The sequence below is a fragment of the Mytilus edulis genome, chromosome 1, assembly GCF_963676685.1.
Source record: "Mytilus edulis chromosome 1, xbMytEdul2.2, whole genome shotgun sequence".
NCBI classification, from domain to species: Eukaryota; Metazoa; Mollusca; class Bivalvia; order Mytilida; family Mytilidae; genus Mytilus; species Mytilus edulis.
In genome coordinates, this window is record NC_092344.1 from 70,786,052 (window position 1) to 70,800,400 (window position 14,349).

The 14,349-nt window shown below is 32.6% G+C and overlaps 1 protein-coding gene across 3 annotated transcripts; it reads left to right on the forward strand.

The window, feature by feature from the left end:
* The first annotated feature begins 364 nt into the window (after nucleotides 1-364).
* LOC139488438 (uncharacterized) lies at nucleotides 365-7,534 on the forward strand. Of its 3 annotated transcripts, none has more exons than XM_071274025.1 (2): nucleotides 365-516; nucleotides 6,377-7,534. In XM_071274025.1, exon 2 carries the CDS (start codon nucleotides 6,389-6,391, stop codon nucleotides 7,310-7,312), a length of 924 nt encoding a protein of 307 aa, XP_071130126.1. In that variant the 5' UTR covers nucleotides 365-516; nucleotides 6,377-6,388; the 3' UTR covers nucleotides 7,313-7,534. The 3 variants fall into 3 exon arrangements, with proteins under 3 accessions (XP_071130126.1, XP_071130137.1, XP_071130115.1); XM_071274036.1 differs by lacking the exon at nucleotides 365-516 and adding an exon at nucleotides 593-746; XM_071274014.1 differs by lacking the exon at nucleotides 365-516 and adding an exon at nucleotides 5,257-5,373.
* The last annotated feature ends 6,815 nt before the right edge of the window (nucleotides 7,535-14,349 follow it).

Consider the following 14,349-nt stretch of genomic DNA (forward strand, 5'->3'; position numbering starts at 1 on the left):
GACAATACATCTATAATAGAGGCAATACACATTTAATTTGTCCTTAGCGTGGTCTATTTAAATACACTGATCGACACTTAACTATACTATGATAAATGAACTTTTTATTAAACTGATTAAAAATAAAGATAGCCAGACAATAAAATGTTAAAACCCCGATGACATATTTTTCTGAAAATGACAAATAATTTCTCTGTCAATATAAGCTTATTAACTAAAAGATACTCTTTAAAAGTCTACATAGACAATCTTCGGATCGTTTTTTAAACTTATATTTCAATATTTTTTCATAAATTAAGACGATTATGGCAATTTTCTTTCAACGACAAGGGTACCTTGAAATCGCTTGATCTATTAGTGTTTTTCTGACTTAAGTGAAAGGAAGGCGGGAAAAGATACGACAAGAGATAAAAACGCCACAATAACAGAACTTTTTGTTCGTATATTGTACATGTATCAACAACAAAAGCCTGTTTGGGATATCTTTTTGTTTACATGCAATTAGTTCTACTTGAGGTAAATAATTAAGTTACCTTTTCTCATTAACAGTATAACTTTTTAAGCCTATTTTTTACTAAGTCACGTAAATGTGTTTCTTACACGAGAAAGAACCTGCGTTTTTCTTAGATATAAATCAACATCGTCGATAATTCGTGATATTTATTGATATTTGTAATTAGTTTAATTGTACAAAAACAACATGATAATGGATAACTTCACAGTATTTTGTCTGATTATAAACAAAGGTAAGTCGCAAGTTTCTGAATGAGATTCTTTATTTTTCAATTTTGCACATTTCGTTAAGTCTTTTGAAATGAGTGCGGTGATAGCTATGTTACATCTACATATGCATATCAAGTTGAAAAACTTTCGAAATCTGATTTGTTCTACAATGTGTCTCTCTGATAATCTAACAATAAGGTCGATGCAATGCACAACAAAGGAATTCATCGCTAATAAAATCTTCCTTACAACACACAATTATATCATTCTATAACTTGGATACACAGAGAAGTATAAAGTAATTCGGAGAAATTGGATGTGAAAATGTTATCGATGCCTTGATTTTTATAAATGGCTCCTATTTTGTATTAGGGAACTGGGTTCACGCCATCTAACTAGTTTAACCCCGCTACATTCTGTTCGTGTCTGTTTTAAGACAAGTAATAAGTTATGTGGTTGTGGTTTGTTACTGTATGGCGGGTTTTTTTTTCGTACAATATTTTCTACATACATCAAGCAGTTAGTTTTCTCGTTTGAATTGTTTTACATTCGGAATCGCACATGTCATTTCGAAGCCTTTCATAGCTGACTATAGCTGACTATGTTGTACGGTTTCTTTTATCATTGTTAAAGACCGTGCGGTACGTAATGTTGTTAATTTCTATAAAAAAAAATGGTCTCTTGTGGATCGTTGTCTCATTGGCAATCATATCACATCTTCTTATTTTTTTTTTATATAGAACGTTCACATAATATCAAAAACACTATTACAATAAATTCCAACATTTCTACATCAAATTTATATTTAAATTTTACATAACTGGTGGTCATTTTGATTGCTTTCAAACATTTTCGGAAATTGGATTTTGTACCAAACCCCCCAAAAAACTTGCTACTGGACTTTTTACAGATTTTGTTGATGCTGTGCTTCGATTTTTCACGAAATAAATGAATTTAAATCTCGTTTAACAACAGCTTAATGTTGTGCTACTATACCCATGTCCACAGCTAGAAGGAGGATTGAGTGCCTACTGTCATCTTTATTCCCGCTATATTTTATTTACTTGTCCAAAGTAGTATGCATGGTTGCTGTTTCTTGTTTTTTTAATAAATATTTTTTTCGCATTTACAACTTATTATTCTTTTTCAACCTAAACTACATAGTATGGGTTTTGTTTATTCTAAAAGGTGGATTTTAACCTTTAGTTTTTACTTCTTTACTCTTCCTTTGGTCGCTAGTAGATAGTTATCTAAATGTCAATTAAAATGTCAGTAAAAGCAGCGAAAACATTTTTTTTTTCACCTGGAATATATTTCTATAAAACTTTTTTGTAGCTGTAAACCGTTTAAATAACAATAAAACAGTTTTAATATGAGGTCACCAGATTTTCCTATGTTCCTTTCAAAACATGTGTAGTCTCACCTATAGATTTTGCCAAAAGCAACCAAAAAGGAGATAAAAATCTGCTTTCAACGATAATAACTCCTTTAGGGTTTTTGTCACATTTTGCATTTTTGTAGATCTTATATGGCTGACGATATTTGTATTTTGTAGTTTCTGCCTACGTGTCATAGTTTTCGGTTTAATTGTCAAAACTATAACAAATAATAAAACATAAGTCTAGAATAGTAATTTAATGGCATTAACTCCTTAAGGAGTCATCCACTGGTTTCTGCCATGTTACAGATCTAGTATATCTGATCATTTATTCCGTAATGATGCAACCATTTAACTTCCAAAAAAAGGGGGGTATGGTTTCTTGTTTGAGTCAGATTTTTTTTCCACGTAAACCAAGATCAATTTTATTTAGTTTTTCAACGCTAATAATCAAATCATGTTCTTACAATTACCACAACAAGGTAAGCGGGAAATCTTGATTGAAGTTAAGAATATTTTTGTTGTCCTCTGCTTCAACAGAATATTAGTTTCATCAATGTGGGAATCAGGATATTTTTTTTATGGAAAAAACATAACCCTTCCCCTTTTTGAAGTTACATGATCGTTCACTTATCATTAATATTACTAGGTGTAGTGGTTTGTATGATTTCGAGATAAATGCTGTATAGTCTCCTGCAATATGCACAGAAAGAAACCAAAATTCGACCTATTCAATCGCATATTTGTAGATATCGCCTTTTAAATTACTAATATATACTTTAAATTGATATATATTTTCAGCTGCTCTGGTGGCTAATTAAATTGTAGTTAGGGTCATAAACTTTACTTTTAAATTGGGATCATAACTTCCACTGATATTTTATTTTATCTAATTTTTTTTGCCAAAGATAAGCTTTCTCATGTATAAAAAAAGAAGATTTGGTATGATTGCCAATGCAACAACTCTTCACAAGAGACTAAACGACACAGAACAACAATAAGCAAAGCCCATATACCGCATAATCCGCTTGAAAAGGCCCCGAAATGACATAATTTTTTTTATGTAAAACAATTCAAACGAGAATATTAACCGCCTAATTCATGTACAAAAAATGAACGAAAAATAAAGATGTAACACCGCAACAAACGACAACCACTGAATTAAAGGCTCCTGACTTGAAATAGGCACATACATGCAGAACTTGTGGCGGGGTTAAACATGTTAGCGGGATACCAACCCTCCCGCTAACCTGTGATAGTGGTGTCACAATAATCAGTTGAAAAATGCTTAACTCATCAGATGGATACAAATTGAAATACATCAAACAAAATACACAGAGTGGATGTGGCCCGGTACTTGTACATCCCAACAACAAAAAGTACATATCTGAGAGTACTCGCAGTTACTGACAGCTAGTTCAAAGCCAACAACAACTAATGAAAACGCATCACGGTATTTCTTACTCTCAGAAGGGAATTTTAATATTAAACTTTCTGCAATAATTTTTTGATAATATTAACACACTGTTAAGTGCGATAGGAATATATTTCACAAAGAATTAATTACAACAGAAGACATCACTTTGACGGCTCTCCATTGTGGTATAGGTTTAGCGAGATACACAAATTATTTCGTACTAAAACGTCTGTATTTGATAGCATTGCTGATAAGCTACAGTAACTAATAGTTAGAAGTGATGCCGGCAATTTTAAAGAAAAAAGTTTTATTGCACAATGTTATACCTTTATTCTCATAAAGCCAGTGCATTACATCAGTACAGAGATAACAATAACTATTTACAATATATACAAAACATGATTGATTGATTGTTGGTTGCTTAACGTCCAGTGAGATATACAAAACAAGGAGATAGGTTACAGAAGTCTCTAGCCAGGAGGACAAACACAAGTATTAATATTTTTTATAAATTAACAAAGTTTCTTAAGGACTGGTTTTCGTGTACTCGACATTAGTTCTGAAAATTTAAATGTATTATGTCGTTGTACAAAATAGGAGGATAAATACCCTGTACGTTTTTGATAGAAAAAAGTTTATTCCAATATAATTAGTGATATTCGTCACCAATTTGTCGATTTTTACATAGATGGCAAACACGGTTTTCTCTCAGTACATTTTGCCACCTTCCTGTTTCAATCGGCAATTTGTTATTGGTCGTTCGAAATCGACAAAGAACAACGGCATCTTTAAAGTTCAAAATATTAAAATATTCCTCAAATTCCCAGTTTTTGTTAAAAATTTTGTAGTTAATAACTTTTGGCGAATTTTGAATTAGCGAATTCCAATTCTGAAGAAACTGGTCTAACAGTCTTTGCTTCATAACAGTTTTTAACAAATCTTTATCTATAAAATTGTGTGTTTCCCATCATATGAGAAACCACAATCTTGAAATATTGTTTTGACAAAAAGAATCCATTTAGTCTGCATGTTAAAATGAACATTCATATGGCGAGAAAGTTGATATAATATACAGGAAAACTTTGCTTGTTTGCCGGATATCAAATTTGCCCAAAATAATACTGCTCGAATTTTTATATCTATGTCAACCGGATGGCGACCTAGTTCCCCGTAAACCATATAGTTTGTTGCATACTAGTTGATATCGTATGTTTTCCTTGCATCAATCAAACGAAAAAAAGTTAATCTACGAGGTTTTCAACAAGTTGATGTAATAATAATTTTTATGCCAACCTTTTCAATACGTGAACATTTGTGACTGGAGCAATATGGTACTACAAACACGAATACATTTAATTAGGTATCATTTTTTTTATATATTTGGTTTCAATTATTTCAAAATATTTTTTTCTCAACAATCTTTTAAATTTTTTAACAACATTTATTGATTGTTCTTCATGAGAGCTAAAATACTTTTTTAAATCCTTGGCATTGTGAATTTTTCTTAATTAAAGTGTGAATAGCTTTCTTAAGTGGATACACGGATAACGAACTATTTAAATGAATTTGTCATTATTTGAGCTAGCTATAGTATTTTTATTTCTTCTTAAGAAATAATTTTAAAATGAAAATTGCCAAATTGAAGAGAACTTAAATCTCAAATCAAAATAAGTAAGGTCAAACTTTAAATACCATCTTGATTTTCAGTTCATTAACTAATAATTTGAAATCATTTTTACTTGAGAACATATCAAGGTTTATTTTGAAGTATCTACATGCCAAGATATTTGTCTTATAATATTTTTCTAAAAAAAGAATTTCATCAAAATAGGAATGGATCTCTCGACATCAAACGGTAAGGATTTTACAGCATTGACTTATAAATACTAATTAATCATAAATTATGTGTGAAAGTCGAACCATTTTACCTTTGCTGGAAAATTCATCTACGGAAAAGTTTTGAACGTGAAATATGTTTAAAGATATTCTTATAGATATATAGTGGTATGTCAACAACAAAAGATGTTTAAAATAATTTAGCCATCAAAGTATGTGGAATATGGAAATACAATAGTACTTGATGGAATATACGTACACGCCTATAAAATCACAAACAAACTATAATATAGAAAACATAAACGAGTATAAGGAAGTTAAACCAGTATGTGTGTACTTTATGTTAGAAGTGAAACTGTTTAGACACTAGAGAGGGCCCTCATGGGGTTTTTGATTATGTGATTACTTGGCCGTTTTTTTAATGATTATTTGATTATTAAGCCAAATATTTCATGATTATTTGATTACCTAGGACTGTATTTTTAGTTTATGATTATTTGATTACTAAAGATAAGCAAATATTTAATGATTATGTGATTATATTGGCAAAAAAATGGTGATTATGTGATTACTATGACCCCCCCCCCCCATGAGGGGCCTCACTAGAAAATGCTCTTTACTTTCAATATTTTTTTTCAGAAGGAAACCATTATTCATTGTTATCTAATTTCCACTATCTGTTTATAAAACAATCAAGTAGACCAGCCAGAATGTCTTGCATCAACATGATGTTGAATACTAGTATATATATACAAAAGCACTAAAAAGAACACAAGCAGAATGATTCTAAAAATATCAGGCCATTAGTTTCCTCGTTTTAATTGTGTTACATTTGTCAATTCGGGGACTTCTATAGCTTACAATGCGACATGAGTTTTGCTTATTGTTGAAGGCCGTACTGTGACCTATAGTTATTAACTTTTATGTCATTTGGTGGAGTGTTGTGTCATTGGCAATCATACCACATAAATTTACCTCCATATTTGTTATTCTACAATTTTTTATTTTATTTTTCGATTCAGATTATTTAAAAGATGCCAGAACTGGCACCATGTTGCCAATCGTTCTCTGAAGGGATCCAGTATTCCAAACCAGAAACAGCAAACTTAACAAAACAAAAAATGGACCACGAGAGGTGGAGATATGAAAATGCTGTTCATAAAATAGACATAAATTCTAAAATTGCAGAAGAAATTTGTTCTAAAAATGTACAACAGGCCAAAGACGACCACTTAAAAACTTTAGCATACGCTCGGGTATATCAACTTCATAGTTTTGATAAGTATGACCCATTCAAAGACGATCCTCTCGAAGGAAAAGCCAAACGTAGGAAGCGGAAAAGGAAACAAAAACCTAGACCGAATACTTTCCAGACAATTGCAAATCCGGAAAAGGATGACCCGGAAACATTACTTTCTCTTTCACCTCAACGCAGCACTCTAACAATTGCTGCACTGAATAGAACTTTTCCTCAAATTTCAACAATGGAACCAGTAGAAAAAGAAACGGACAATAAAAGTTTGAGTAACTCACATTACAACGCTCTTTGTCTTTGGAAAAGTGCTACTAAGAAACTGTTTATGAAAGAGAAAAAAGTCAAAGCTCATAAAGAGCCTCAACTTACAATGAAAGCAAAGGCTAAACTGGAGGTTGAGAGGCCACAACGAAAGAATATATTCCCCGGGGAGTGCAAAACACAGGCTGCTCTAAGGAGATTCATGGAACATGAGACAGAACTAGTTATGCAAGAAATGACAGCACCGAAGCATAAAAAGGATGAGAGTATTAGGAAAATGGTAGAAAGAGCACAACTACCAGACATCATTCGGAGAGATAAAACGTTTTCTGCAATAGTCAAGGACTTTAAAACGTACAAAGAGGAGAAAGAAGAACGAAGGCACAGGAAAATGATTGAATATGTGACACATCACTTCAATCAAAATTCTATACTACATTAAAAATCAGAAATATTTCTTAGGAATTAAAACATTTGTTTTTTTCATAAACTACACTTAGTTTCCTAGCTGGTATTGATAACTTAAACTTATAAATTATGTTTTCATTTATCGTTTCAAATGATGTTTAATTATAATTTGAAGACAGTAAAACATGTATTTTAACTTATGTGTATAACAAAATTGGAAACTTTTACAGCAATATTAATAAATAATTAATCCACATTTAGTCATTTATCTTAATAAACCCACCTGCAACTTGCTGACGTCATTTGAAGCATGTTTAAAATTGCTAAATTAAAAGTTAATTACGTAAGAATTTCTACAATAGCTTCAAAAGCAGAAACAAACTTAAGTCCTCCTAAAGTGGCCCCCCTTTTCCCCCTTCCCGGCTGGATTGAATTTTACAACAAACATTCAAACTTTCATGGGAGTTATCTCAGAACTTGTTTTGAAAAGGGATAATAGAGACTTGAATGTTTTGGTCTTGCTTGTCATGGTCGTCTCGACAATGACATATAACAACAATTTAAAAGGTAAACCCTCTCTATTGAGGATTTTCATTTATTTTAATTCATAGTGAATTAAGCGAAATCTGTAAATTGTTTCCGTAGTTACGAAATAAATGAGAACAAAACCCCTGAAAATCTATATAAATATGAAATACAATGTATAAAGTGTAAATAAATGTTCAAAGAATGGTTTACCGCTAAAATGTAAGGACTTTTTTTTATTTTTATCTACTCTACTTAGTCTTCTAATTTTGAAATTGGTTGTCACACCTATTCTTAAAGATGAATGAACTGACGTTTAGCAAAATGGAACACCAACAGATTTGTTATGCTATCATAAAAAAACACAATTTTTGTTTTTAAATTTCGACTTGATGAACATGTAAAAATCTTAAAGAACTCATGCCACTCTATTGCAAATACATTTTCTGCTGCAAGACTACGGTTTGAACGTGATAAATCAAATTGAATTATTAAAGTTATCAATTCAATAATAATTACATGTATATGTATGTGCGAATATATATGCTGCATCATTCTTAATTTAAACTTGTATTTTAAAATTATATTATTGAGAAACATACTATCCACACTGATCTGTGTCCACACTTGTTATGTTATGGAAATATTCGTTGTAAGATTTTATAAATAAACAGGAATTCATTGAAACACATTGTGGCAGATTTTGGGTTAAAAACTGAAGGCCAATTATGTTAATTTTAAGAGATACGAATCTAAATAAGTCGACCTATCCATTTTCTTTAAAACGCAGGTGCTTCAAAATATTACAAAATCGAAATTCAACCCTTTTATATACAACCAATTAGTCTATGAATTATATAGCATATCTTTATAGAATTTTGAATCAATTGTTTATGTTTATATTTATCATAAATTTCAAGAACTTTATTTGACTTTCATTATCTGAAGATTTCTTTTACGATTTTCACATGATGTGAATGCTTCTGACAACACCCTGTGGTATACATGCAGTGAACACGTTTTAGCCAATAGTCCAAAACGATTTAGGTTAAATGCAGCCTCTCTTTGGACATTCACGTTTAAGGTTAAAAGGTGACCATATTTCATAAATCTAAGAATCTTGTTTTCACTTTTTCTATTTTCTTACCAGATGTTTAATTTACGCAGAGGTATTCCAGTCGATCATCTGTAGAAATTGTTATTGCATACTAGGAAAACTAATGTTGTTTTTTTTTGTATTTTCAAAACAAAATTTAAAATATTTGAAGGGATTTTAGCTGAAGTTAATTGATAATTCACCTGAGCATCATCTTTTAGTGTCTCGGACTAAAACAATCTGAAATTATGGTTATGGCGTATTATAATCATCCACTATAACACTAACACTCAACAAATAAGATCGGTCGTTTACGAGACATAAAATCTTAACGAAATGTGTAATATTAGGTTCCCATTTAATAGTGACGATCTTTAAGATTTTGGGGAGATGGAGGAGGTGTTGGATTGAACATTTATTTTCATCTGTTGTCACTTATTTTCCACGCGCGAATAAATATTTTTCACGTTAATTTTGTACACAATTTTTTTTCTTCTGCATTTTGTGTTGCGGAATATTCATTTTCATCCGGTCTTATGCAAGACTTTTTTAAAGCTCTGACCAGGCCAGTGCATTAACTTTTTAAATCCTCCCTACAGTCCCACCCCTGAAATCCTAACGGTTATCCCTTAAATGTAAAAAAAATGGATAACCAATGGCCTTATTAAAGCTATCAATACGTACATTCAAGAAAAAATAAAACGACAAAGACACATCTATTGACAAATGAACAACAAATCTCTGTCTCGAATGACGATTAAAGGTACATGTATGTTGAAAGGTTCCTTATCGTCAATCGTGAAACATCAATTTTCTGCTCTCGAATCAAATGAGCTTTAAAATTTTATCTTCATTCGTTACATCGGATTGTTTAGCTACAGCTACCGTCAAAAAATATATGGAAGAAGTAAGCACCAATTATAAAGACAACTCGAAGAAATTCTGGTCATTTATAAAGAGCAAAGGTCAAGAATGGACAGGTGTAGCACCATTGAAGAATAAATTGGGATTTCTGCAAAGTGACAATAAAAGCAAAGCTGAGATACTCAATGATCAATTCCAGTCAGTATTCACAGAGGAAAACCTAAATAACTTTCCCAACAAGGGAAAGAGTCCATATTCCACCATGGATGAAATCAAAATCAGCACTAAGGGAGTACACAAACTACTCAAAAACCTTAAATCACACAAAGCTACTGGTCCAGACTCAATTCCATCATTTATTCTGAAAACAGCAGCAGACAACTCGCTCCTTTTCTAACAGATCTGTACCAAACATCCCTTAACACCGTAAAAGTCCCACAAGATTTGAGAGATGCTAACGTGGTACCTCTATTCAAGAAAGATGAAAGACATTTAGCTTCCAACTATAGACCATTATCATTAACCTTCATCACATGTAAGGTTTTGGGACACAAAGTCCACAGCAGTATTATGGACCATTTTGACAAATACAACATACTTACCAACGCACAGCATGGATTAAAAAAAAAACGATCTCGCGAATCGCAACTTATAATAACAATCAACGACATTGCTAAAAAACTGGGAAAAGGATCTTAAGTCGACATCATCCTTCTTGACTTTGCAAAGGCATTCGACAAAGTACCACACCACCGCCTTTTACATTAACTAGAATTTTATGGAGTAAACCCTAAAGCTAGAAAATGGATTCAATCATTCCTTGAAAACAGAATGCAGAGCGTAATATTAGAAGGAGCTGTCTCTTCTCAAGTCCCAGTACTTTCAGGCGTCCCCCAAGGCACAGTTCTTGGACCGCTATTGTTTCTGACCTACATAAATGACATGCCAGAAACATCAACATCATCTGAAACAAAACTATTTGCAGACGATAGTCTACTTTTTAGAACAGTAAACAACCAGGCAGACAGCGACCTTTTACAAAAAGACTTAACATCATTGGAAGAATGGGAGAATAAATGGCAAATGAGCTTTAACTCCAAAAAATACATAGTTATAAGAATAACTCAGAAGAACAATGAAATGAGAGATACATCATATAAACTCCACGGACATACACTAGACAATGTTGATGCAAGCAAATACATGTACTTAGGCGTAACAATCAGCAACAACCTATCTTGGGATAGACACATTGACAATATTGTAGGCAAAGGAAATAAAACATTGGTATTTATCCGAAGAAATCTAAAAGACTGCACAAAACCAGTAAAAGCAGCAACATATACAGCCATGGTAAGACCTTCAGTGGAATATGCCTGCACAGTTTGGAATCCATCGAGCCAAAAAAAAGATTAAATCATTGGAACAAGTTCAAAAAAGAGCAGCAAGATTTGTTCATAATAACTGCTCAGACCGAACACCTGGCTGTGTAACACACATGGTCCGAGACTACAATTTTTTCGTAGTGCATTTCTTTTAGAACAAAAATGAAAATAAAAAAAATCCCACCTGCGCTTTCTCAAAGAAATTTTTACAGTGTGTTGTACTACTTTTGGGACAAATTATATCAAAAATATAGAAAACTTCATCGGCTCTAACTCAAAATATGGACAATTTTATGTTTAGGGCGTCTTGAAATCTTTTGACAGCTTCCGAAGTGCTAATTTTTAACCTTTTTCAGCTGGACCAAATCACTACTTTCCTTTAAAATTCTGGACCCAAATTCTTTTACAGTGTAATTTCACCCCCTACTTGCAATTGGAAGCATTAAACATGGAGAAATAAATTTGGAAGTGGTATAGAAATTAATTGCAAGTAACCCACTTTCAACACTAGGGACTATATTCGTTAAGGGACGACAATTGTGGTCTCGGACCACATGGTTAAACAATTACAGTGGGAAAGCCGGGAAGAACGTAGAAAAACCAACAGACTATGTATGCTATTTAAAATCCAGCATGGGTTTATTGATATAGATAGACAACAATATCTGATACCCAATGACAGCCGGACCAGAGGTATAGGCCGCTTTTACCAAGAAAGAACAAAAACTGAAACCTATGGACAGTCATTCTTCCAAAAGACCATCAGGGATTGGAATCAACTTCCAGCTAAAACAACATCAGCCGACTCGATAGAGGGTTTCAGAGCTGCTCTGAAAGCAGGCTCTGGAAGGAAGTGAACAACATAAAGTGTACATAATTTTAATTGTAAATTGGCGAATGTTTTAAATGTATATAACTTTGAGAGGACTGCTGCCTTGCCCGGCAATGCGCTAAGTTTTCGCGGGACCATACACATTCAGTATGAATACGGTTCCTTACTTGGAAGAAGAAGAAGAAGAAGAAGAAGAAGAAGAAGAAGAAGAAGAAGAAGAAGAAGAAGAAGAAGAAGAAGAAGAAGAAGAAGAAGAAGAAGAAGAAGAAGAAGAAGAAGAAGAAGAAGAAGAAGAAGAAGAAGAAGAAGAAGAAGAAGAAGAAGAAGAAGAAGAAGAAGAAGAAGAAGAAGAAGAAGAAGAAGAAGAAGAAGAAGAAGAAGAAGAAGAAGAAGAAGAAGAAGAAGAAGAAGAAGAAGAAGAAGAAGAAGAAGAAGAAGAAGAAGAAGAAGAAGAAGAAGAAGAAGAAGAAGAAGAAGAAGAAAGAAGAAGAAGAAGAAGAAGAAAGAAGAAGAAGAAGAAGAAGAAGAAGAAGATATAGACAATAACTGTTAAGTGTCTTTGAATATCAGCTGTATTTGTACGAGGCTAGGAAACAAGGTGTATGCAAGCTTTTAGCACAGGAGTTTGAAATCCTATCAATAAGGAGGTAAAAATATACCAAAGCGACTATCACAGTAGAGCTTCTCTCCAAGAGAGAAGCGACAGGAATGCAACGCATTTTCCTACTTTTTTTAATCAAAGAGCTGATAGCTCTGAAGTGGAAGAAGGTGAATAAAAGGTTACTTGAATTACCATAAAAGCAGCCCCACTTACCCAGGCTGCTTTGTTCTATTATCGTTAAAATGTATTTTTTTTTCTTCAAACAAGAAAAGGTCATAAGTACATGGATTTCCCATCCGTACAATCATTTTCTATGTTCAGTTGACTATGAAAATTTATTTTTTTAGGAAAAATCTTTAATTTGACAGTAATTAAGGAGGTATCGGGTCCGTTCGCGCCCAATACACTTTCGCACCTCGCACGTTCGCACCCAAGGTCCGTTCGCACTCTACACGTTTGAGACCAATTTTAATCAAATTCCAGTAGAATAATTGGAAAATCATGATTGTTGTTTTAAATTGCTTTAATTGAATGTATTTGGCTTGGTATGAGTAAAATATTGAAGATTTTAAAAGATAATTGTGTTTAACAGCTTGGTCCCTTTGATCTGAAACAATGAAACAATAAAATATAACAATACACTATTATAATCAAAACATGATTAAAAAAAAATTCACCCCCCCCCCCAAAAAAAAAACGTAGTCAGAAATTCAATTTATTTTGAAACAAGTCAATGAAACAAAGTTATAGCAATACACTAACCAAAACATGACGAAGAGTTACTCAACACAAAATAAAACGTTAACAGAATCTCACTTTATTTAGAAGGATTTTTTTTAACAATACACTATCCAAAACATGATAAAGATTTATTCAACACAAAAAAAAATGCTGTCTCACTTTAATTTGAGATAATGACAACATATATACTGATAAGAATACACTTGCCAAAACTTCATTACAAAGTTATTAAACACAAAACCGAATAAAATTGGGCGCGAACATGTAGGGTGCGAAAGTGAAAGGGGGCGAACATGGGTGGGTGCGAACGTGAATGGGCGCGAACGGACACGGATTCAATTAAGGAGATCATATCAAGAGGAACACATGTGTACTAAGTTTCAAGTTGATTGGATTTCAACTTCATCAAAAAGTACCTCAACCATAAACTTTATAACCAGAAGCAGGACGGACGGACAAACTAGAAAACATATTGCCCATAAATGGAGCATAAAAATAGTAAGACTTGTTACATACCCGCCAACTTTTGAAAGTTCCCATATGGGTTTTTACTGCACAACAACAATTTTAAAGGTTACGATTTTTAGCGACGTATTTTGCAAGATCTGGATTGTCTAGAAAAAGTGTCATATTTGTATGATGAACTTACATGCCTTTTCCTTAAGTCTGTTTGCATGATTCTAGTTATATATTAAATCGGTAGAAAAAATAAACATGAAGCTAGCAGACCAGGGTTTATTTTCCAGATTAAGAATATTAAATGCTTGTTGAAATTTCCAATTTTGAATTATGCACAAAGATGGACCTTTAACAGGTTGGGAACAACACTCCAAATGAGGGTAACCTAACTGGAAGATCATCACAACCCACTGTAAAAAATGAGCACAAAAAAAGTCATTTATATTCATATTATTTGATGAAAATTTTCCCCAAGAACTATGCATCTATTAAGTACTGAATGGTCAAAACATCATGTTTTTTTATCGACATAAATTTTGTCGTAAATGTAACCAAATGATGTAGAAAT